General features: G+C 36.6%; 2 protein-coding genes across 2 annotated transcripts; one reads left to right on the top strand and one right to left on the bottom strand.

Annotated features, from left to right (window-relative positions):
* Positions 1 to 4,754: 4,754 nt before the first annotated feature.
* LOC103962084 (cysteine protease RD19A-like) lies at positions 4,755 to 7,242 on the top strand. Its single transcript, XM_009374750.3, is given in 6 exon segments — positions 4,755 to 5,253; positions 5,365 to 5,484; positions 6,309 to 6,326; positions 6,328 to 6,351; positions 6,353 to 6,557; positions 6,733 to 7,242. Coding segments are annotated over 6 exon segments (1,116 nt in total). The 5' UTR covers positions 4,755 to 4,788; the 3' UTR covers positions 7,017 to 7,242.
* Positions 7,243 to 9,305: 2,063 nt separating this feature from the next.
* On the bottom strand, positions 9,306 to 19,579 carry LOC103962083 (V-type proton ATPase subunit a3). Its single transcript, XM_009374749.3, has 18 exons — positions 19,260 to 19,579; positions 18,113 to 18,157; positions 17,007 to 17,126; positions 16,819 to 16,926; positions 15,683 to 15,793; positions 15,415 to 15,588; positions 14,847 to 14,984; positions 14,311 to 14,418; positions 14,064 to 14,171; positions 13,774 to 13,922; positions 13,091 to 13,244; positions 11,911 to 12,071; positions 11,613 to 11,819; positions 11,219 to 11,402; positions 11,041 to 11,124; positions 10,747 to 10,940; positions 10,142 to 10,201; positions 9,306 to 9,857 (listed from the first exon to the last, which is right to left on the bottom strand). Exons 1-18 carry the CDS (start codon positions 19,392 to 19,394, stop codon positions 9,653 to 9,655), a joined length of 2,445 nt encoding a protein of 814 aa, XP_009373024.2. The 5' UTR covers positions 19,395 to 19,579; the 3' UTR covers positions 9,306 to 9,652.
* Positions 19,580 to 25,062: the final 5,483 nt, after the last annotated feature.

Here is a 25,062-nt window from a genome sequence, read left to right as displayed (position 1 = left end):
CGAGAAAGCCAGATGCTTAGAAAAGAAAGGATGGCTCAAGCAAATCATGACACTATGAACAAGCCTCTAGAAGGAATGTTTCCAAATTCTAAATTTTTTTGGACTTCGGAGGAGGTTCTAGCTACACAAATCCTAGCAACCAAGATCCTAGCAACACATATCCTAGCTCCTCAGACTTTTTATATAATTTCTAATTTATTTTTGTACTTTATATAATTTCTTATTTATTTGTGGTACTTTATGTAATTTCATATTTATTTTTAGTTCTTTACGTAATTTCTTATTTATTTTTAGTACTTTATTTAAACACACCAAATAAAATTACATAAACACACCAAATAAACTTACATAAGCACACCAAATAAAATTACAAACTCACCAAATAAACCTAAAAAAAAAAACAAATCAAATAAAATTACATAAACTCACCAAATAAAACTTACATAAAGGCACCAAATAAACTAAGAACTTTATTCTTCGCCCACAAGCTCCTTTTAAGTTTCTTCACCTTGTTTCAATCCCCATTGGTGCTCAATCAAGTCACTTTGACGACTAAAGTGCATATATGGTTGTTGCATTGCAGTGTATCGATCAATGATCAATTAATTGTAACATTCATCCATTTCCAATAGCTCGTGTTGCATGGGATCTTCAATGCGGTCATGAGCATAATAAATGCGTGTTCTGGAGTTGTTCATCATGTTTGGCTCGTATTCATTGATGACATCATAATCATAGTCATCTTTCACAATCATGTTATGGAGAATGATACATGTCATCATGATGGATTGAAGAGCCTCGACGTCAAACATTCTGGCAGCAGCCCTTGCAATCGCCCAACGAGCTTGCAGGATACCAAAACAATGCTCCACATACTTCCTACACCCCTCTTGACATTTTGCGATGTGTTTTTCTTTTTCACTTTGTGGATGTGGCACTGTTTTGACAAACGTTGTCCACATTGGGCAAATGTCGTCTGCTAGGTAGTATGCTCCTTCGTATTTATGGCCATTGACCCAATATGTGACTTTGTCTGCTTTTCCTTGCAGCACCTCGTCGAACACTAGAGATTAGGTAAGGACATTAAGGTCATTTTGAGCTCCTGGAACACCAAAAAAGCATGCCAAATCCATGTATCAAATGAAGCCACTGCTTCCAAAATGATACCTTTGGCTCATTTTCTGTTGCCATAAGCTCCTTGCGATGCACATGGACAATTTTTCCAGGTCCAGTGGATACAGTCGATGCTTTCAATCATGCCATGAAAGCCTTGCATCTCACCCTTCTTCAAAAGCCTTCTCAGGTCCATTGTTGTGGGTTTCTGGAGGTACTCATTGCTATAGAGGGTTTCGATTGCGAAGCAAAACCTCATCAAGGACTCCAAAACAGCTGATTTTCCCATCCTCACTATCTCATCCACTTGATCTGCAAATGCTCCATATGCAAGCATCCACAAGGCAATAATTTTTTGCTTAGGAAGAAGACTTAGAACATGAAAAGCATCTTTTTTTTGCACAAAGTATGGATCATGGTCGCAAATAGCAATCATGATTTTTTTTTTCAAACAAATTTCATTGCATTCTAAAACGACGTTTAAAAAATATGATCAAGGAATAAATTGTTAGGGATAAAATAATCGTCTAAGAGATATTTACCTTGTTTTTCGCTCTTTTTATCCAAGTTTGTAGCACATCTGGGTTTGGATATCTGACCCACAGCTTCCATGACACAATGGGAATGTGAGGGTCTCTATCTTCTATGTTGATCATCCCTATCATCTTCCATTGTGAAAGCCTCATCTCCATCTTCCTTGAGATTAAACAATTCTTCATGTTGTGCCAACAATTTTTTTTGTTGCTCAATGTTCTGAGCTAAAGGATTGAGTTTGGTGTATGAATTAGGATGGATGTAGGGTTTATATAGACAAAAAAAGAAAGGATGAGGTTCTGAATAATGTCATGTGGCACTACATGATTGGTTGAAAATCTTATCGAAATCTTGGCTAAATTATTGTAAATAGATAATGACAGGTGGGGCATCGAGATTGGTTGAAAATCTTATCAGAAATCTATCTACCAAATAATACTTTCGGATAATGACACGTGGCGTGACAAGATTGGTTGAAAATTTTATCAAAATCTTGGCTAAATTATTGTAAACAGATAGGGACACGTGACGCGTAGGGATTGGTTGAAAATCTTATCGGAAATCAATCTACAGAATAATACTTTCGGATAATGACACGTGGCGGGACAAGATTGGTTAGAAATCCTATCCAAAATTAAAACTAATTTTTTTTATTATTTTGTAAAAAAATTAATAATATTTTAATGGGCTGGATGCTAACGCATTTTTTAGGGGTGGAGATGCATTTGGCCAATTAGGCCCTATTTTGTACGCTGTATATAGTACCAGATAGGACTATTAATACGGAATCGGGTATTTGGCACTCTCTCGTATTAAATTGGACCGGACTAATTTAATCCAATCCACTTATTTTATACTGTGTATACCCTCTTAGTAAACCAGTCCAAAATGGGCGTATTAATTAGTTGGCTCCCTTTCTTCTCTCTCGTATGAACTGGGCACTCTCTCTTGCCCGTCCTTGCTATTTGCTTTGTCTCCTTCTCTCGCCGGCTGTGTTCTCCACGTCTCCTCTGGCAAGCTCTGTTCTCTCCATCTCCTCTCAGCGGCTCTATTCTCCCTGTCTCATTTGTTATCTGATAACACCCACAGAGAGACGACTCGCACCACCGTCGCACAAATTCGGAATGATTTCATCTAGGTTTTAGAACCTTGATTGGGAGTCGATAATATGATTTAAAAATTCGGAAATATTTCATTTGGGTTTTACGATTCAGAAAGATTTCTTCTGGTTTTAAGATTTCATCTGGGTTTTTAATTTCTTTAATTTCTGGGTTTTACGATTCCATCTGCTTGACGGTGTTTTCAAGCCTCTTTGGGCCAAGAACAGGTAAGGAAATGAGTGACAGAGGGATCTGGGATCTGGGCCAAGAACAGGTAAGGAAATGAGGGTGTTTGTGGGGGTGGTGCCACAAAAGGATATGGGATTCTGGGGAAGAGATAGATTTCAATTTTTTTTATTTATTTTTAGTAATCTGATTTAAACAGGGGACAAATATGAAGTGAAATATCAAAGTTAAAAATGCCAAACAAAATTTTGTTCTTTTTTCAATTTGATCGGTGGTTGTGAATTTATTAATTTTAATCTGATTTAAACATGCGACAAATATGAAGTGAAATATCAAAGGTACTTTGAATTCCTCTTATCTGGTTTAGTACCAAACACAATATAAATAATACGAGCATCAGTTTGATACTGCATCAAACGCTCGACTAATTTAGTCAGTATTATCCGGTGGTTATTTATCCTATTCGACAGAAATAATCAGTACAGTCCAAGCTGCCAAGCGAGATCTTACTGTTCATTGGGGCCAAACACTATTCATTTGGGTGCCAAACTTTCTTAAAACTAAGTCCAAAAATGTAGAGTAACTGCTAGAAAATGTTTGTTCCATAACGAAAGTAAATATAATTGTAACTTGGACACCAAAAACCTGTTGGATTGCAAGCAACATACAGACTATGTTTTGCCATTCTTGGTAGCCCACCGTAACTCAAACAAAACAAACCACCCTAACTGTTGATGACCTCATAATCACAAAACTACAATTAAAACATGTTATGTAGACTTACCATGCCTAAAAATCCCCATCCAATTTCTATTTTTAGGGGTGCAAGTTGGAATGGGTCTTCGATTCTGATAGTAAAAATTCTGATCCAAACTAAACAATTTTGAATCTGAATTTTTTTTCAAAAAATTGGAATAAAATTGGAATACATTTAGCAATTCTAATGATTCCGAATTTCCAATCCAAATTTTTTCAAAAGTGTCTAAAATTATTCTGAAAAAAAAAAAAAAAAAAAAAAAAACCTTCCAAAATATTCTAATTTCTTATAGTTATTCACTTAAATTATATAATTTGTTATCAACTTTTATATTTTATTTTGTAAAGATAATATTATGTAAATCAACAATTCACCATACGTAACTGATGTGTGCAAATTATTATTATGCGTCCCTCAAATGTAATTAAATCGCACAAAAAAATGATTGTCATCATCTCCATCTACAGGTGGCATTGAAAACAAACCTCTTTGCAGAAAAAAAAAAAAAAAAAAAGGTTTGTGTTCTTATGAAGAGCTCTACTTGTCCTTCCACTTATTATTAATATATTTTTTATTTTTTTATTATTATCTAAATATCATATTTATAAAAAATCTTTCAATTTGCCAATCGTTTAAATACTTGCAAAACATAAAAAACAAAACTTGGTATTCGGCATCTTTTTCCCTTATTCTGTTTCTTGTTATTTTTTCCAACAATAAAACAAAAAAAAAAACATAAAAAAACCAAATAAAATAAAATATCCATTCCCCAGTCAATTTCAAAACGAAAAAAGCAATGGAATTATCCAACTACCTTTCAATTCGCCCCCCGCCACGTGCCGCCTTTCAATTTGCCCGCACATTAACCACTCTCGTAAGCAAACCTCCAGAGTCCATTATCTACACCAAACTCCTAAACTCCCGCACATCATCACCGTCGATTTCATTCAATCATTGATGGGTTTCACTTTTGAACGCTTTTGATCTCTTTAGTGTGTAAACTCGACCGCATAGGATTAAACACGTCCTAGGTCCTCGTCGACCTTATAATGCAAACCAAATGGCCCAGAGCTACAAGTCGGCCTCTGCTGTTCAACAATGGAACGCGTTCTCTCTCTCCTCGTCACTTTCTCTCTCTTGATCGTCTCGCGTGCGCAATTGGACAGCACAGATCCCCTTATCAGGCAAGTGGTGGACGGCGGCGATGAGTCCCACCACCACCACGACCATGACCACGCTCTCGGGGCCGAGCACCACTTCTTGCTCTTCAAGCACAAATTCGGCAAGTCGTACGCGAGCAAGGAGGAGCACGACTACAGGTTCGACGTGTTCAAGGCGAACCTTCGCCGTGCCGCGCGCCACCAGCGGCTCGACCCCTCGGCTCAGCACGGCGTGACTCGGTTCTCCGATATGACCCCCGCCGAGTTCCGGAAAAGTCAACTCGGTACTCAGAGGGCTGAAGCTGCCCGAGGACGCCACCAAGCTCCGATTCTCCCGACGGAGAATCTGCCTGAGGATTTTGATTGGAGAGAGCATGGAGCTGTCACCGCCGTTAAAAATCAGGTCTTTTGTTATTTTAACGTTCCAGAAATAGAATTATTTTTTGTACTTTAACTTTGACGTATCTGTTTATTGATTGGGATATTTGGGCTTTCTTTTTGTTTTGGGAATTAGGGTTCGTGCGGATCGTGCTGGAGTTTCAGTACTACAGGAGCGTTGGAAGGTGCACACTTTCTCGCAACTGGAGAGCTTGTGAGCCTCAGCGAGCAGCAGCTTGTGGATTGCGATCATGAGGTTTGACTTGTTCTTTTCCCTTTTGTTTTATTTGGTGTGTTTCTGGTGTATGAAGAAAATTGGGCCTTTTTATTGATTTATATACATTTTGGGGATTTCAATTGCTTGATTTTGATTGGTAAATTCTCTTGGGTTTGTGTCAGAATATTTGTTACAATTGTTTTGTTCAAATAATTTGTGTTGTGGTGTGTATGTGGAGGCCCACATGGAATCTGGCAGTACCGAAAGACACAAACTTGAACTTTTTGCTTGCATTTATAACATACCCTGAGGTTTCTCAAGTCTCAACACTAGTCACAAGGAGAATGGAAAAAGGTCGAAATTGCAAGGGTTTAGCTAAAATTCACGAACTTGGTTTATAAGTTGCAGGAAATATGGCCTTTATGTTGTGATTGGTGTCTCTGCTGTTGTTATGGCCTTATTGTTGTGTTCTGCTTTGGGTTTATTAAGATTACGGGATGTAGCAAGAAGTTATATTTGGATGTAAATGGTTAATGGTTGTTGGTTGCTTACTGCGTTGAAGGATTTGAAACGGATGTTGTTCTTGATTTTAACCGGCGTTGATGAAATGCAGGCGCTCCTGCTCATGAAGCACCGTTCTCATTTTACATGTCTTGCATTCGTTGTCTTTGATAATACATTAGCAATGCATATCGAATGGTGTTATCAAGTGCTTTTGTGTTTTGTAGCACTACATAATGAATGATGCTTGTGATTTAGCAATAGAACTACTTGACTTTTGCAATCATTCTATGATGACTCCTACAGAAAGGATTTTTCTTTAAATTGCTGGTTCTTACGCGTTATTTCTGAATATTGTGCAGTGCGATCCAGAGGAGGCTAGGTTCATGTGACTCTGGATGCAACTGGTGGACTCATGAACAGTGCCTTTGAGTACGCACTCAAAGCTGGTGGACTAATGAAGGAAGAGGATTATCCATACACTGGTACTGATAGTGGAACCTGCAAATTTGACAAGAGCAAAATTGCAGCATCAGTTTCCAATTTCAGCGTTGTCTCCCTTGATGAGGATCAAATTGCTGCCAACCTTGTGAAAAATGGCCCTCTTGCAGGTACTTAGAACTTTAGAAATTTGTAATTTTGTTTCTTTCCCTTTCTGTTAAAAAGCAGTTTGTTATTCATGTGTTCATCATGAAATTTAAGAGCGTTGCATTAAAGATGTTGGCTTAAGCTCTAATAGTGGTTAGGATTGGCTGGTGTTAACGATTTTCCATTGTTCGAGTGCAGTGGCTATTAACGCGGTGTTCATGCAAACTTATGTTGGTGGAGTTTCATGCCCCTACATATGCTCAAGGCGGTTGGATCACGGGGTGTTACTCGTAGGTTACGGTGCCGCTGGATATTCTCCCATCAGATTGAAGGAAAAGCCATACTGGATCATCAAGAACTCCTGGGGAGAGAACTGGGGAGAGAATGGATTCTACAAAATCTGCAGGGGCCGAAATATCTGTGGCGTGGACTCCATGGTCTCGACCGTTGCTGCAGCTTCGGTTAAGACCAACTCTGAGTAGTAGGGCCCAACCCTAGCTTACAATTGCAGTTGTGTTTAATGTGTATACAAGTTGTGGTGACATTCATTGGGCATAACTCCAATTGTTTTGCAGTCTTCTGTCAGGCTTGCAAAACACAAGACTCCATTTATCTTCTATAAATCTTGGTGTTTGTCCGAACGGCGTAAATGTCCTTTTTTATGTGTTGATGCAAGTTGTTCGAAATATACATGGATTATGGAGTATAGTTATTGCTTTGGCAAGAACATGCCTGCTTATTTTGTCTGCTGCGTCAAAAGGTTCCTTCTCCCATGTTTCAGATTTTTCGAAGTGCACGTTTAGTGGTGCAACTTGGATGGCAACTTATGAACCAGATGGAATGTTTCTTCTTCTTTTTTTTGTTTTTTTTTTAATTTTTTTTTTTTTGTCACTTGGTACTACGATCTAGTAATATTCCTCTTCACTTGTAAGTGAGAGGCCTTAGGTTCGATTCTCGCCAAATGCGAATTTGAATTATGTTATTGCTAGTCCAGTGTGAGGCTAAGCTCACTCCCTCTCCTTTAGTGTAAATAATATGGTTCATTAAAAAAAGACAACCTTTAAAGTGTTAAAAAAAAAAAACATTTGTTAAAAGAAAAACATTTTAAGTCTCTATGTAGGCATGGAGGATTTACTCAAGTTGACTAAAGCAGTGTTTTCCATCTACAAGAAGTTTGAATTCCTCTTCTCATAATTTTTACACATATTTAGTGTAGAATATATCATATTGTTAATTTGTAAAAAAAATAAAAAAATAAAAAAGAGTTTATCATTCGTCATATTCTTTTTTTTTTCTTTTTTTGAGAAAAATAAATTCTAAGAAAGTATTTTTCGCACTTCAAAAATCTCATTCTACGCTTCTTACAAGGGTATTTTTCTTTCCTAATATGAAAATTTGAAATGTAGAATGAGATTTTTAGAGTGCTAATAACAATTTCCTAAATTCTATTGATCATTTAGGCATTAAGAATTGGAGATATATTTTGACAGTCCACCCATAAAAATGTCAGTGGCATGCCAATTTTGCTGCGGGGCACCATTTCATGACTTTGACCAACTGAAAAAACACTCGCATTTTTGAAAATCAGATCATTATAAAGACATGGTTATTCTTCTACACCTTCCACAAATCCATAAACCAGTCGAAAAAGAAAGAAAGATAGTGAACTTCGTTTGCCTTCATCTTCTCTTCTACCACCTCGTTAATCTCAAATCTCTTCAACCTTTCATTGTTTTTTTTAAAGCCGTAAGAATTGGAGGGAACTAAACGAATTTAATTTTTCTATTGAAGATCTCTAATTATTTTGTTTTATCCAATATCTTATTTCCGGCATCTAAACTGAAAGTTCTTTTTATCCAATATCTTAGAAGTTACTAATCTTTGTTAGTATGCGAGTGGTTTTTTAAAAGCCGTATGTGAGAATTGGAGGGGACTAAACGAATTGGATTTCTCGATTGAAAATCCTTAATTTGTTTAGTTTCCTCCAATATCTTATGTCCGACATCTAAACTTAGAAGTTACTAATCTTTGTTAGTACGCGAGTGGTTTTTTAAAAGCCGTATGTGAGAATTGGAGGGGACTAAACAAATTTCACTTCTCAACTGGAAACCTTAATTTGTTTAGTTTCCTCCAATATCTTATCTCCAGCATCTAAATTAAAAGTTATTGATCTTCGTCCAAAGGTCGTACTTGTTTGCTCTTTTAAAAGCCGTATATAAGAATTGGAGGAGGCTATACGAATTTAACTTCATAAAGAAATCCTTAATTGTTTAATGTCCTCCAAGATCTTATTTCCGACATCTAAGCTGAAGTTTCCATTTAAAAGTCGTACGTGAGCCATGAAGAACACCAAATAAATTGGCATCTTAATGCGACAATTTGTTTGGTTTCCTTCATCTCATTTTTGCAACTTGAAGAACTTTGTTTTTATGGTGTTCAGACTGCTTCTCTCAACCAGGCCTCTAATGTAGTTTTTTCGGTTTGTTCAATTTTTATTAATTTTTTTCTTCCTGAAACAAGTGAATCAGTTTCTCTTTCTGAAATGAATATGTTTTACTTGCAAAACAAAAAATAATTTTTTTTTTTTGTTGGTATACTCATAGACCTCTCACTGACGAGTTGATTGAAAATTCGCCATCTGCAAGATTCGAACTTAAGATCTGTCACTTACAAATGAAGAGAAATGCTACCAGGCCACTGTACAAAGCAGCATAATTTGGTTACGTCGACGTAGGAAAGAATACAAGGGTGAAGCCAAAACTCATCTCGGATTGGTGAAGAACTATATTATTAATTACTAATAGCATAATTTAGAAGATGTACTCTGGATTACTCGAACAGCACAATACTAATTATCGTCTTTATTACATACGGTCACAATTGCCATATACATTAAGACGCTGGCCTAATAAACTTGCTTATTCCTCCCAAGAACAAATAAATAAACATGCTTAAAGTGGGTGATGCCCAATTCGAAAACCAACCGAAAACTCCTCATACAAGGTGCATCACAATTGCTTTCTTTTGTACTGTTCGAATGAAAGAATCAACTCGGGTTCGTACCTATTCACAGTCGACTCCATGGCTTAAACACCGCCAACGACTTCTTTTTACGGCATCACTCATCGTCGTCGTCAAGCAGTGCGAACGAGTACGGATAGAATTTGTAACCATCCCCTTCATAAAACTTGTTCTGGAATTCCACCCAGTGAAGTCGAAGAGCGTGAAGGAAAGCACTGAGGGTTTCCATCAGTAGTAAAACACCGACAGTGGCGCACACAAAGACGATGAGACCCACTATGAGTATAATCCAATTGTTGAACCTGTGAGACGTACAAAAGAATATGTTTCATTTATTTCCCTTGCAGATGTTCGGTAAGACTGCCTAATTAAATTTGACAATTCAAATCTCTGTCACAACTTCTTGGGCGTAGGTAATAATCCAGATGAGCAACAGAAACAAATGGAAATGAACTCCTGCTAAAACATTCATTTGGTGCTCATTGGCCTATTCTCTACATCCCAAGAATCGACAAAGATTTTGAAACTGTGGCCAACTTTGACGGAGTACTGAATAAAAGCAGCATCACAAATGAGTTAAACATACCCCCAGGCTGTTAGGAGAACCTTGTCGTAGAACACACTGGACAACTCTGAATGAGCAAGACTGTACAAAGTTCCAAAAGACAAATGCCCGGCATTAGCACTTATTGCGCAAATAGATAAAAAAGGATATTATGCGAATACAACTTATTGACCACATTCTATTCTGTCATGGCTGAAAGAAAAAGTGCTATTTTTTTTGTAGAATCCAAGTACCAGATAAACCAATTAATATAATGAGGGATCTTGCCGGTCATTGTCATGTCACCAAGTGGAAAAGGAATGTCTTCCCCAGAGACAGTGAATAAGCTGTCTAGTATTGACATTTCTTACAAAACAATGACATGCATGGTTAAACAGCTCGGTGGCATGTCAAAATCGAATTGTGTAGACAAACATGCAAGGCTAACACAATTTACTACTGAATGCGAATTTTATTATTGCTTCAATTTTAAACTTTATGAAGCCAGAAAGTTCATTTTTATTTCAAGACTTCCCAACATAGAACACAACTGCAATAACGAATGCAGACATGAACTGGCATACGCGTACAGAAAATCAAATACACCAAGAAAGCCAAGAATGACAGTTCAAGTTCTAAGAAACTACCTTAAAGCCCATAGACGAAGGTAAGAAGCTGTATTTGAGACTGCTCCAAGTACAAATTCTATTGTGTGTATCATTTGATGTACGAAAACTTCACTAAACTCAAACTCCTCATGACCATGGGCATCATGGTTTGAATTCACCTGCAAGCTCTCTTCGGTGTTCTCAAGTAGAGCATAGGATTGACCTTGATGCCGCTGAAATAACATAATACCATCAGAAGATGCAAACTAATATGAACAATAGGGAGAGAGGTGATGATCAAAACGACTGAGGGTGAAAGGATGTCAAACATACATCTTGGTGTTGCTTCTTCAAAAGAAAAGGCTTTGGAAACAGCATCCATGGTACAGCAACAAAAGCCAACAATAATAGTACAAGCTGGTAAAAGAACAAATAAAACATGAGGAATACTCACATTTTCTTTTTAACAGAAATATTTAAAATAAGGAAAAAACGCTGATGGAGGGGATACCTGAACTGTTTTCTGACCATTGAAAAGCTGATTTTCACCTAGCTCGTCTGTAGGACTTAGGAACATGTATATCATTACATGGTAGAGATCAGCTTTTGAACCAGTCCACCACTTCATAACAATGAGAACAGACAAGTAGCCAAATAGACCGTTTAAAAATATCATCTGGGGTATAAACTGGAACCTGGGTAAATGAAGCAACTGAATGAATACAAAGCCATAAGCAGGGTGAGAAGCAGATTATAGAAACAACTAATGACATGACTGCAGACAGAAGAATTCACAGTACATATGTGAACTATTCACATTTACAGTGATGCATTTGCTGCCTTTGGTGGTAAAGTTGACACCTCTACTGAAAACTAATATAACAAAATAAAGATTCACAACTTACCAAACATTCAAATTACTTCGAAAGAACCTGGCATTGAAATAACTGATCATAATTCCCAGGTTCATCTGGACCACGCCAATAATAATTGACATTTTCATCTTCAATGAGTTTAGAAATGGAAGCTCACTGCGGGATCCATGCCATACAGGATCCAGGCCAAATGGGTATGTGGGCCGCACCTTAATCAAGCCAGCTGTAGTAGCATCTCTGAAAGTCAAGATCAATTAACTATTACAAACATTTCAAAATGAGGATGCAGAAGAGAAGGATATACATCTCCAAAATTTTAGGCACATACCTGCAAGAAAGATCACGGCATGCATATGCTGAGGGACCAAACAGTTCGAACGGGACAGAGAAGAACTCATTATAGATAAAACCTGTGTAGATTGAGAAAATTGCCATCAACAAAATCACATAACGACCACCAAAGGCCATCTCCATGATGTCTCCAAGCTTCTGTAAAACCATAATAGTATATAATTAGATTCTTACATGAAGACAAAAACGGTTGAGGGAAAAAAAAAACTGCTTCCCAGAAATAAGTCAAATAACCAACATGTGACGGGGAAATGACAAGAACCCACATACTAACAGAGACTAAGATCTCCATCTCCTTTGAATGTTGAGTAACGAAGTGAAAAGAGGAAAGTAATCACAACAAATGAATTCAGGGTATGTTTACTTGCAAGGAATGGGTATCATTCCCATATACCCATTCCTTCACATACCCAGCCAAGTAAGTAAACATGCCATCAAAATTATACAGAGGAAGTATACTCATGAAGAAGCAGCACCTCAGAATTAGCAGTTTTAAAGGAATTCCCACTTTCTATGAAGCTCATCAATAGACAATATCAGATATTCAAAGGTCGACAAATCAAATCCTTTTAACCTAGAATAGTTCCTTACTCCTCAAAACACTAGAGGTAAAAGACACAATCTGTCAATCCTAAAACTTAATAAACAATCACAATTCCCTGACAGGATGGAAAGAGAGGAAAGGAAAAAAAGGAGGAGAAAGAAAGAATGGCATAGTGAAATATCATTTCTTTATCTGCAATAGTATCAACATTCATGGAGTAAAGGAAACAAAATATTGTAGAATATTGGCAAACATTCACCTAACGGGATAAAAATGTAAAATGGTGCACATAAAAGATATTTGACTGCTAGTAACATACTTATGGCAATAAGCAACATACAGTTGGTGTCACGATGGTCGTGCTTCACATTTTTCTTTAGATGAGATATAATCGCAATAACATCTAACAAAAAAAAGAATCAAATAGATCCATATTTTATTAACCTAATAAAATGGAACAGCCAACTACCATAAATATAGTAAGGGAATACATCAATGTTTGATCCTATACTTTGGTACAAAATACTATGTAAATGACCTACAATGCAACAATATTATGGTTGAGATTGAATATATCAGCATATGAAGTGATTGCAAAGCTTGGTAACAATACCTGACTAGAAAGCTTCTTTTCCCTGCCTATTAAATATAAGGCCGCAAGTAACAAACATATTCCATGTCCCCAATCACCAAACATGACAGCAAAAAGAAACGGGAATGTCACGATGGTATATACAGCAGGATTTGCTTCTTGATACTTAGCCACCCTGCGGTTGCATTAAAACAAACCATTTCAGAATCTTGTAATATTTCTGCTGGAAACAATAGATTATCAGCACAATTTGTGATTCCAAATTCTAAGATTCAATTTTTTATGAGAAAGATTCACCATCAGTAGATGTGGGGTTTGATTTTTTACTACAGCCACTTACAACTGTTTCATTGATTTCAAACATGGACCTTCATTAATGGCTACATTAGATATCACATTAAGAATTAAATAGTTGATTTTTACCAAATAATACCTGGCATAACAAGTTACTATCTAGCTTACCTGTTAATGGTAAGCAAGCACTATAAATGGTAGATTAAAACCACCACAACAGAAATCAACTACACAATGTGGATGAAAACCTTCAGTATCTAGCCCTGGCACCTTACTAGGGAAATTCCAGAAATGACAGTGTTTAAGGATAAAACTGACTAAATTTCTTTCTCTTTTTCTTCATTCTTAAAAATCTATTCCAATTAGCCATAAAGGAGCACAGAAGATAAAGATATCACAGTGGAACTCACCCGTATGCATCAACAATTTCTTGAAAAGAAGAAGTGAATTTGTTTGTACGGAAATAGGTAGGTGGTGCCTCCTTAGCATGCAAAACCTGGAAAATAGCTCCAACTTGTGAGTTGGAATCAAATGCTGCCCGCTGCAATGCATCTTGGATCTGCAAAAAAATAAAGATACAATGAAACAAAGAAAGTCAATTACATATTCCACTTGTACATCATTGTTCACACTTTTCAACTCAAAATGGGTATAAAATGAATCATTATACTATGGAGAAATATTTGTAAGTAAAGGATACCTGTTTTGATGCAAAAACAGGACTCCACCCTTCAGCCACAAGACATTTTTTTGTAACATCAAGGCTAAGCATGTTAAGATGGTGGTATATGGATTTCTCCTTCCTCACCTTCACAATTACAAAGAAACATTGTAAATAACTTAACATTGGCAACACACTCAAACACCATATGTTTTGGGTTAGTCATAGTCATATCTCCACACATATAATGAATAAACCTCATTAAATAAAATAATTCCAAACCTACCAAAAGGTTCCACTGCTCAAAATGCTCGCCAATAGTCTGTAACAAACTTCCCCGAAGTAACACTCCAACATCTATGGTAGTCTTTAGCTCTGAAAGTCTTCCCGAAACCTGATGTTGAGGGTTAAATAACCAACGTTGTCACGATGAGATAAAAATAACCAACATCGTCAGAATTGGATCAATGGAAATCAAGGCCCGGGAGGATAACTTCATAACATGTAGATGATCAACACCCTGGAATATGGACGGACTGCTAACAACTACAAAAGGCTTACTTGGATTTCTACTTAAGCATGGGGGTTATACAAACCATATTAAGAATTTAATAAATAGTTTTGAAGTATGCTTAATATTAACAATGAAATTACTTCATGATGGAAAATAAGCACCAAGAAAAGGATAGATATTATGAATGGACAAAACTGCAAACGGCTAAGGTTTCTTTGATTAGTTTTCTTTTTTATTTCTACAGAAATGAAACATGATATATGATACAGAAGAAACAGAGAAGCTATAAACCAAGAAAAAATACATACCTCAGTAATCATCTGATATTGTCTACCTAGGTCCTCAGTAAAAGAGTATCGATTAGCACCAAAGGCATCACATATTTTGAGAATTTTGCTCTTTGCTCTTTCCCCAGAGTAGAATACCACAAAAACATTTTTCTCAACCTGCATACAGATTGTCATTCACAGTCAAAGACGAAGTGTGCTAACATTTTTGCTAAACATTGACAGAGCGCTTTTGGTTATTTGAAAGCTCTTATAGCCATTCTTAAAGAACTTCCAATCAGGTCAAACTCTCCCCCACAATTCCTGTACCCCCAAGATCCTTATGGACTGTTTGGTTGAAACAAAAGGCATAACTTTTAACCTGGTGGAGATTTTTAAATACCTAACCTATTTATTGGACTTCTTTGTTGAAACATATTAATGATATCCAGTTTACTGTTATTGATCTTGTCAGTTAGTTTTGATGGACTTAAAGTCCATCTTTATCGTGACCTTAAATTATAAAGAGTAAAAGATACCACAAGAACAAATAGAAACTTCCTCTCCTCTTTCCAATAACATAAAAATGCAGGAAATGACGTGTCAATACCTTCTCTCCTGAAACAGGATCAGTCACGGGATTCTCAACAACAGTCTGCCTCAGAAAAACATTACCCCGAGTAGCTCGAAATAGAATCCTCTCAAATGCCAAAGACTTTTCCCTGGGAACAAGACCAGTGAGAAATCCCAACTTCACTTGCTTTGATGGATCGGTTGATGTTTCCTTCACAACAACAAAACAAAAAGAATTGGACTTGGCAACAGGAAGAAAACTGTGGTTAATCAAAACACAGAAAATCCAAGATTGAAATCTGTACTTGCTCCAATAACAAAGGCATGTCCAGGGATTCATCACCGATATCACGGAATTCATTTTCTCTCTGATGCAACACAGCACTGCTTCGAGCTGCGTGAAAAAACTCACCAGCCTAAAAGGAAGAGATTTTTCAGTCACATGAGAGCCTATTGAAATAAAGTAAACATCAAAAGAGAGACACAAAACCAAATGAGAGTAACTCTATTCAAATTCTAGTTCATTGGCAGATCAAATAGATACTCGCTTCTCTGTTAGTGATAAAAGAAAACGGCCAATGAGATTCAGAACTCTCTGAACTATTAAGTTTATACGTCAAACATATCTTACCAATTCAGCTCATTTAACGATATCACCTGCATTATTATGTGCAATCTTATGATGTGTCAGCTGATGATGCTTACATGAAACTTTAATTTTTATAATCTACCCAGAGCTGTTGCTTATGCTAATTTAAGGTTATTTGGAAGGTCACTACTGCTGTTAGCTGAATTTCAGTTTTCAAGTTCTTTCTGTCTTAATATCTTGTGTATTTACTTGAAATAAAAAATTTGGATAAATCTCTATCTGATTCCTGTTTACTAGATTGAAAAGTTACTTAGAGAAGATATGAAAAATGCATCATTTAATATTCAGAGGTCAGGGAGTTTAATAGACTATATCTATGTGTGCAACGGAGCAAAAATGAATCCCATATTTTTTAAACTGCTCTATGGCTTGAGAAATTTGGAGTTTTTACCATCTTTATTTGGGGTATATTGGCTGCTTCCTGAGACAGTCTGCAGCCTTTTAGGGTGGCATGGCAAGTTTTTGGAACGGTCCAACTACAGCTCTTAGGCATTTGCCTTTTTTTTTTGGGTCTTTGTGGTTGTAGAGAAAAATTAAGTATTCCGAAGTGAAAAACATTGCATAACGGAGATCTCAGCTTGCGTGGTAGCTATCTGAATGAATAAAACTCCTCAAACCTCTTTTAATCTTCATGCACAGTTTCTGTTTTCTTTTCATTTTCAGTATTAGGCACGTACAGCTTTTGTACATGGATAGAAGCCTCTTGGAAACTTTTGTTACTTATAATAAAAACTGCATGGTAATAGAGATGCAAAGATCCTTTTTGGGCCAAAAACAAAAAAGGGTCATTACCTTTTCCAGAACAAGCTTATATTCTAAGAGTTCATTATATGAACGTTGCAACTTTTCATCATTCAAATTTATTTCAATCAGCTCTGCCTCAAGTTCACCAAGTTTTACCTAGCATACACACAAAGGTGAATTTGTCAGAACATGCAGCATTAAACATCTTTGGCTATGCACCAATCCCCTTATTATACCTCTAGGTCATCCACATTGACATCAACTTGTCTTGCAGACTTTGAAGGAGGTAAATCTGCCTTTGACATTTGCTCCTTAAAGAAACGTAATTTGCGTGCCATCTCTGCACTTCTTTTAATCTTCATAGAAAAATGAAATAGAGAATTTACCAACCAAATACTCATCCGAAGACATAATATTTTGATACTTTAAACAATTATGACAAGAATAGATTGGAAATGTTCTGTATCCATCTTCCAATCTAGATAGCCAGTAAAGAGTACATGGCCCTTCTTGATTTGGCAACAATCTAGAACAGTTCACAAGAACAACTTGCTAATTTACCAAGACATACAAAAGCAAAGAAGAAATAAGCGATATGAGAAGTTAACCATTTGAGCAACTGATTGGATCAAGCCTCAATATTAGGTATATATCAGGAAAAAAAAAAGAGATCATCAGCAAGGATGGGATTCGATTAGAATGAGCATAGTGAAAACACCATCAAAGTTCATATGTATGTAAACATAAAATTCTCTCTCTAAAATAGGTTATATGAGGACCGCAACCACGAACAGCTGACCGAGCCAAGTACTTCCCTTTCTTAAAACTGTCAATTTTGTCACTTAAAGAGACCTGTTATTAACTCTATATTCTAAAATATATTTGTGACTGCTTCAAAGTCACCATAGACTTTTCTATAGATATACAATGGGTCAGAAAGTAATATCCTGCCCCAGCATAGTAGACACAATATATCATTCTATCTCTTAAAGGTCCATCATCCCAAAGGAGGTATTGATAGCTGACAGTACAGTTTTTATATTTAATTATGAAAAACTAAATGTTTATTTATGTTGACTTTCTTAGAAGGTCTTTTTCATTAAAACTAATCATAAAGTACAGCTCTAAAGGTATTTTACAGCACTAAAGGTATGGGTTGAAATTGGAAAACCTCTAAGACAACATGAACCATTGGAAAGAAATTTAAACCATAGGCTTTCCCTCCTTTTCCTGCTAATCTTTATAACTCAATTTTATGAGACGTATTTTTTAAGGCATATCCACGACCAAACAAAATGAACAAACGTGATGTTGGTCAGCAAGCTAAGAAAAATAAACACACCTGAGCAGCATATGTCCTCTGAAACGGGCTCTTCTCTGAATTGAGCTGGAAGAATGATACATAAAGTTTTAGTAACAAAATAAAAATTTAATAAAAAATTATGAAAGCAGCACAACAGTGATTAGATTAAGGATGACCAACAACAGAGCTAGCATAGTGCTTCAAGTTAAGTGCAATTTGTGCAGCATCAAGAACATCATGTCACCGAATTTCAAACATTAGTTCTCCATAATTTTGTAAGAGTTATTAACCAAGTAGAAAGTATTAAAACCTCTGTCAATTATAAAATAGGTGAAGCCCTTGTGTGGTCCTCATTTTTTTCTAATCCGCTTCCCCGTAAACCTTTTCTTCATTTCAGGATGATATGATAGTTCACCTTCAACTTCAGTTCCTTAAACTTAAATAGAACATTGTACATTCTGGAACAGGAATAATGAAATAACTTGCTTTTTGTTTTCATACATATACTTTGCCAATAGCTTAGACAAAAGAGATCTGAGTTAATCTCAACTCAGAGAGCTACCGTGTTCACCACCCACCCATACACTACATTACCACTCTGTGGTGAGCAAAACAATACCAAAAGTTTCGACCCACTGCTTTTGGATTGCTCCCGCTACTTATATCTTTCTTATTTGATATATGACTCGCGACTTGTGTTAGTCTGCTATTTGAAGCTCTTTAGCTAACAACATGTCCATTTTAATGGGGATACACACTTTCAAGACACCAAAAATCTGACAGTGCCATGATCGCTTACTAGGCGCTCGCGATGCTAAATGCTCCGATAATCAATTGTCTTTTTTGGGGATACTAAATTACGCAATTGGTAATTAACCAATCGATCAACCACTTCAATTTGCAGATAAATTGAGTTCCTTAAAATCTAAAGAATCAAACACCATTCACTAACCAGGCAATTAAATTTCATACATAAAAACGAAACCCTAAATCTGACAAAAGAAAAACACTTGCGCAAAATCGAATCCAATCCAACTGAGAATTCCAATCGGAAACAGAGCCAAGTTAGGGTTTTTACTGTTTCCCCGCAGCAAAAAAGAATCGAAAAAGGAAGAACAAACCATAATTGAAACAGAAAATTGGGAATGAGGGGGAGAGAGGGGGAGAGAGGGAGTAAAAGGTGTACGTCTTTGAACTGGATGAGACCGAGGTCGCCGAGATAAGAGACGGTAGGGTGAGCGGACTCGATGGGGATGATGATCTGGACGAGCTGCATCGGCTCCGACCTGAACAGATCCATCGGAGGACAGCACTCTCCCATTCTCTCTCTCTTCTCTCTCTCTCCTCTCCGGATGGTTTTTCTGTGTTTGTGTTGGTGTTGGTGTAAATGCGTGACTACAGATAGTCAAAAAAAAAAAACTGAGGAGAGAGAGAATGAAGATCAAACAATGATTCACTTTGCTGATTGCTTTGGTTGCTCCTCTCTCTCTCTCTCTCCTCTCTCTCCTTCGCGCTGCGCCACAAAAGGATCTCCCACGTCACCAGGTCCCCGCTTCCTCTATTTAATTTCTATTTTTGGGGATAGGGAAGGTTTTGTAGGAAATTTCTTGGGCTTTTGCAACTTTTTTTTTTCTCTCTCTCTTTTCACTTTTTATTTGGCTTACTTTCAAGCCACGCTTCTTAAAACTTGATTTTAATTTCATTTTATTCTTGTAATTCAAAAGTTATCATTATATTTTCTAAACACAAAGTTTACTCCATTTTAATCTCATTTTACCTCTGAAATTTGAAAGTTGTTTATAAAAAAACTCAAAAGTAGCTCTACATTACCTTAGATCTGTTAATTTCTAGTGTTGGTTTGATTTGAGTGGGCTGGGCTAATTATTTTCTTTTTTCTTTTTTTTATCTTTTTAGTTTCTTTTAATCTTGATATTCTCTAATTGTTGAATGTTAACACATAATAGAGATTTATAATCAAATTTATTGCACACATGTGATATAGTCTTATTAGGTGTTAGGTTTTCAGAGAGAAGAGAGAGTCCACAAGTCAAAGTGGAATGAAGTTTGAGTTCTAGGAAGTAAAGTGGTAACTTTGGAGTTATAAGGGGCATAATAAGATCAAAATGAAGTTTCAGAGAGTGTAGGTAAAAAAAAAGCCTTTTTATTATTAGGTTGTGTTTATTTATTAAGAGCAATTTCGGCTGTTGGATGAGGGCAAGAGTTTTGGGGTTGCCTTCTAAAAAATAAGTGCCTTTGTGCAACTCTATCAATTGGCCAAAGGCAAGAGTAGGAGAGATTACTATTCACAAATATATATTTTTATTATATATGTGTGTGTGTGTGTATGTGTTTTTTCTTTTTTTTTGATAACCAAATAATTTATTAAAGACAGAAACCTCTAACATAACCACTAGCCCCAAAGTCGAATCTAAGAGCAATCATTGCCTCAGGGGGCAAAAAGTAATCCCGAAAGTGGGGGTTAACAAGAGAAATGCCAACATAAGTAAGAGCATTTACATCAAAGTTTGTCTCTCTATAGATGTGGTGCCACGAAATCTCTACAAATTTAGACGCTAACCCCTTGATATCATTGACAACTTGACAAATATGCTAATGGGGCTTCCATTCACCACATGCAAGCTGGATGACAAGCAAAGAGTCCTCCTTCACCATTAATCTCCAGGTATCCTTTCTCTTGGCAAGCAACAACCTCTCTTGTAAAGCAGTAGCTTCAACCACAATGATAGTGGCTGCACCAAGGCACAAAGCTCCTGCAACGATAGGAAAACCCTCCTGGTTCCTCAAAACAAAAGCTGCAGCACTATTTCCCAAAGAAACAGATCCATCAAAATTTAACTTAATAACATCCAGAAGGGGGAGGGTTCCACATGATAATATGGTTATGGTTCAATGCCACCGTCTTGAGTGAATTGTTGCCAAAAGTACCTACTTTTGTTGCCACACAATGACTTCTAGTTGCATTTGGATCTATGCTATTAAACATTTTTTATTTCGATCTTGCAATAATTGCCACCAAATTAAAATTGCTTTACGCAAATCACTTAACTCCTTCTCATCATCAGAGTTAAGGATCTCCAACCAGTCAATTACATTACTAACTTGATGGTTAGTACTTTTCCACAGACTCACCTAGGATAAATGTTACATTTGAAGTGCTTGATGGCAATTAAGGAAAAGATGATCTTGACTTTCCTCATCCCCATTACAAACAGGACAACTCATACTAATACTTTGAATATGTCTACGTAGTCTCAACCTAGTGTGCAGTCTCTCCAAGATAAAAAGCCAAGCAAAAATACTTTTGGAGGAATTTTTAGACTCCACATCGATTTTAGAAGTTTACTTCTATTTACTTATTGGTTGTCATTACCTTGGATCCACGTGGCTGACTTAACTGAGAATTCCCCATTCGAAGAATGCTTCCACACAAAGAAATCATCCTTGTTATGCCAATGAATAGCAATCATACATATCTTTCTAACGATATCACTATCCAGTACTTGCAAAAGACGTTCACTGTTCCAACAATTATTCTCAATAAAATCATTCACGCTTAAATTTCCAGTTCAAGTTTCCATGGTTGTCTTACGAGATGAGATGGAATCAAGGGTAAAGAAAAACCCAGTGATGGGTCCAATAAAGGATATCCTTACCATTACCCACAATCCATCTCATACCGTTGTGAATAACATCTTTACTTTTAAGAATACATTTCCAAGCAAGAGAATGATTTTGCTTGACTTTACAATTTAAGAAACTTTCATTTCTAAGGTACTTATTTTTGACAATTTTCACCCATAAGCTATCCTTCTCTTTTAAAACTTTCCATCCTAGTTTAGCAAGGCAAACATTATTGAAGTGGTCAGCCCTTCTAATACCTAGACTACTCCGATCCTTGGCCTTGCAAAGGTGTGAACTTTATAAGTTTGTTTTTTGAAAATAAAACGTTCTATTTAACTCCAATAATTTAATTTCAAATACTAAACAACGTATAGCATTAAAACAAGCATAATTAATTAAAAATAAAGGGCAAATGGAGAAGATGATTGGATATTTATAGAAAAAATTAAATATTTTTTCTTTTTTTCCCTTTTTCCCATTTTTAAAAATTAGATTAATCATGACCATTTGATTTTTCTTATTATTGAATTCGACGCTCTAAGACATGCCACGTGGCACAATATAACTTTAAAAAAAATTGTCGTTGAAAATCCAACAGCTCTCCCCGCGCCACGTTGGGTAGTCATTGGGCTTTCTTCTATAGCTACAACAACGGGACCCATGACAACAGAAACTGTCAGCCCACTCACCCAAGATGTGTGTGTATTACATGCACTTGATATTAAAAAAATAAAAAAAAAAATAAAAAAAAATAATAAAAAAAAAAAAGGAAGGAGATTGAAATTGGTACCAGGTGGAAAACCCTACAATTAAAATTGGATATTGATGTACTGACTAGACACAAGCACTAGTCAACTAAGTATACGATGTTAGATACACTATAACACACAAACACCAAGAAGTCACAGATGAAAAGTTCTTAACTGTGTGATCTACAGTTATATTTTAGTTTGATTATTATAACTGAGTTTCTTGATTAACAAGGGTTCATTACTAGAAAGTCCTACATAGTAGCTTAAGCTAAGGTGATTGAGTTAAGAAGGTAACTTTGTAAAGTACTGTACACAAGGATGTTTTTTGCCTGAAAAAACCCACATCTGGGTTAAAAAACTAAGGACTCTTCACTGAGTTCAATCCACTAGTGTAAACAAGTTTCATACAAAGCAACCACACAAGCTCAATTCCTAGATCCTAATCTATGGAGCAGCTTATACCTTTGTGCAACCTTGCCTTACACGAAATAGACTCATTCAGTCTTCACGAAGTGGCAACTTCTCTTGAGCTCATCACCTTGTGGCACTAAGAACCAACATGATCCATGATATGACGAGAATGATAATAAGAAATCTGGATTCAAACAACCGACCAGTTTTTCCAGTCAAACAATTGAAAGAAGCAACTTGCAAAAATCTAAAACTTGATCTAAGATAAGTTTTAAAGCTTAAGATTAGATCAAGATGAAAATGAAAAACTATGAAAATCAATGCATCTCTTGTATGTAAGATTTGGGTTTTAATGCATGAAAATAATTTTGCGGTTAGGGCAGCTAAAAAGAATAAAAAAAGAAGCACTAAGCTCAAAAACACTCTTTTGAAATATGCAAGATCTTATAGCCAAACAAACAAGGAAGGCAGCTAGGGTTTTAACATGGTAGCTACAAGTTTTTAGTCCACACAAGGACAAAAGACACTTGTCAATGCAAAGCACGATATGAGCGTTTCCAACCAGATCACATAACCAGACAGAAAGAACTTAGGTTTATGCATCAAATGCACATGTATGAACAAACCTTTTGTGATGATGATTGTGTAGACATGTAAATTTTGTTGCATACAAACGATGCACCACAAAGCTCTACGTGGCATATGACACATCACAAATGGACAAGTCATCAATGACATATGGCATAAATCAAGTAAATGAAGTAGAAAACTTCCCCAAAAACTCAGCAAACAAGGGAGAATCCCTCTTAAATTCAGCAAGAGCTCAAAATACTCTCAAAATAAGAAAGAAAGTTAAGGCATCTTCATAAAACAAGCAAGAATTGAAGATTGCTCACAAAATAGGCAACAAGGCCTCATAATTTTGGCCAAGGGAGTAAAGTGACTGAAATTAAGACACAAAACATCCCTAAATTATCCCATGGACAAATTAGGACATAAATCAAAGCCAAATCCACCTAAAGGAAAGCCTTGAGAAGCCTATAAATACAAGGTCTTCTCACAAGCATAAGGGTCGAAAAATCTCTACACAGAAGAACCTCTGCCAAACCTTTGAAGACTAATACACTGCCAAAGCTCTCTTTGAAGAACATTTAACCAAAGCCGAAGCATTCTTTTGACCAAAGCCGAAGCATTTCCTTGAAGAATCAACAAGCGCTCGTGCCGATTCCTTTAAGACTTTGTTGCAATCTTATAAACTTGTAGCAACATTCGTTTCAAGATCAAGTCACCAAGACCCTTGAAGCAAATCCCGCATCAAACACTACCTTTTACCGCACCTTGAGGTGAAGATCATCCACGCGTTGTTTTCAAGCTCAAAACTTGAAGCAATCGTTCAATCATTCATCCAAGATCAAGTCATCGCGACCCTTGGATTAATAATCATGCATCTACATCAAATTTGAAGACTGAATCAAAGGATTGTAAACAGAGATTGTAACCTACAAATTCAAATCAATACAAATTTACTTTGTACACATGTTCTCATTTCATTCGTTATAGAATTTTCGTGTTTACAAATTTGGCACGCCCAGTGGGACATTTCTACCTCTCATCTCTGTCTTCAAACCTGCAAAAAACACAAATGGCATCAAGGAAAGATCAAGCTATTCCCGTTACCAACGCGAAGAACAAGGGCATCATTGCTGCAAGTGGTGGCACTTTGGGTGTTACAACCTAAAGCAAGGCAAGAACTCTCTCTGCCATGCCTTCCACCCCTCCATTAACTCTGTTGAAGGAGCAAGAGTACCCAAGGCATGAACTTGTGATCACCATGGCCTCGTTAAGGGCTTTAAGGGAAGAAAGTCTGAGGAAGTACTCTTGAGTCTTTGAGTTTTGACGCCAACTCAAGCAGCTCGTGTCCCGTAGCCATGCAAGTCATGACTATTGGCGTGACTTCCATCGAGGAGTAGTTGGCTAAAATGAATGAAGCAATTACAAGACTGACAAGGACCGTGGAAGAGAAGGACTTGCAAATTGCTATGCTCGTCAACCGTCTGGAGGCGCAGCACGATGACAAAATTGACCCAAAGTTTAATCCACCAAAGAAGGAAACCGACGAAAAGGAAGAACCTGTGGTGGAGAAAGCGGAGGAGAAGCTGGACTAAGCAACAACACTCATGAGAT

The sequence above is a fragment of a genome, unplaced genomic scaffold (genome assembly GCF_019419815.1).
Source record: "Pyrus x bretschneideri cultivar Hongxiangsu unplaced genomic scaffold, Pyrus_bretschneideri_v1 Contig16, whole genome shotgun sequence".
NCBI classification, from domain to species: domain Eukaryota; kingdom Viridiplantae; phylum Streptophyta; class Magnoliopsida; order Rosales; family Rosaceae; genus Pyrus; species Pyrus x bretschneideri.
The sequence above is the reverse complement of the archived record's forward strand: the minus strand, read 5'-3'. Positions and strand labels throughout refer to the sequence as shown.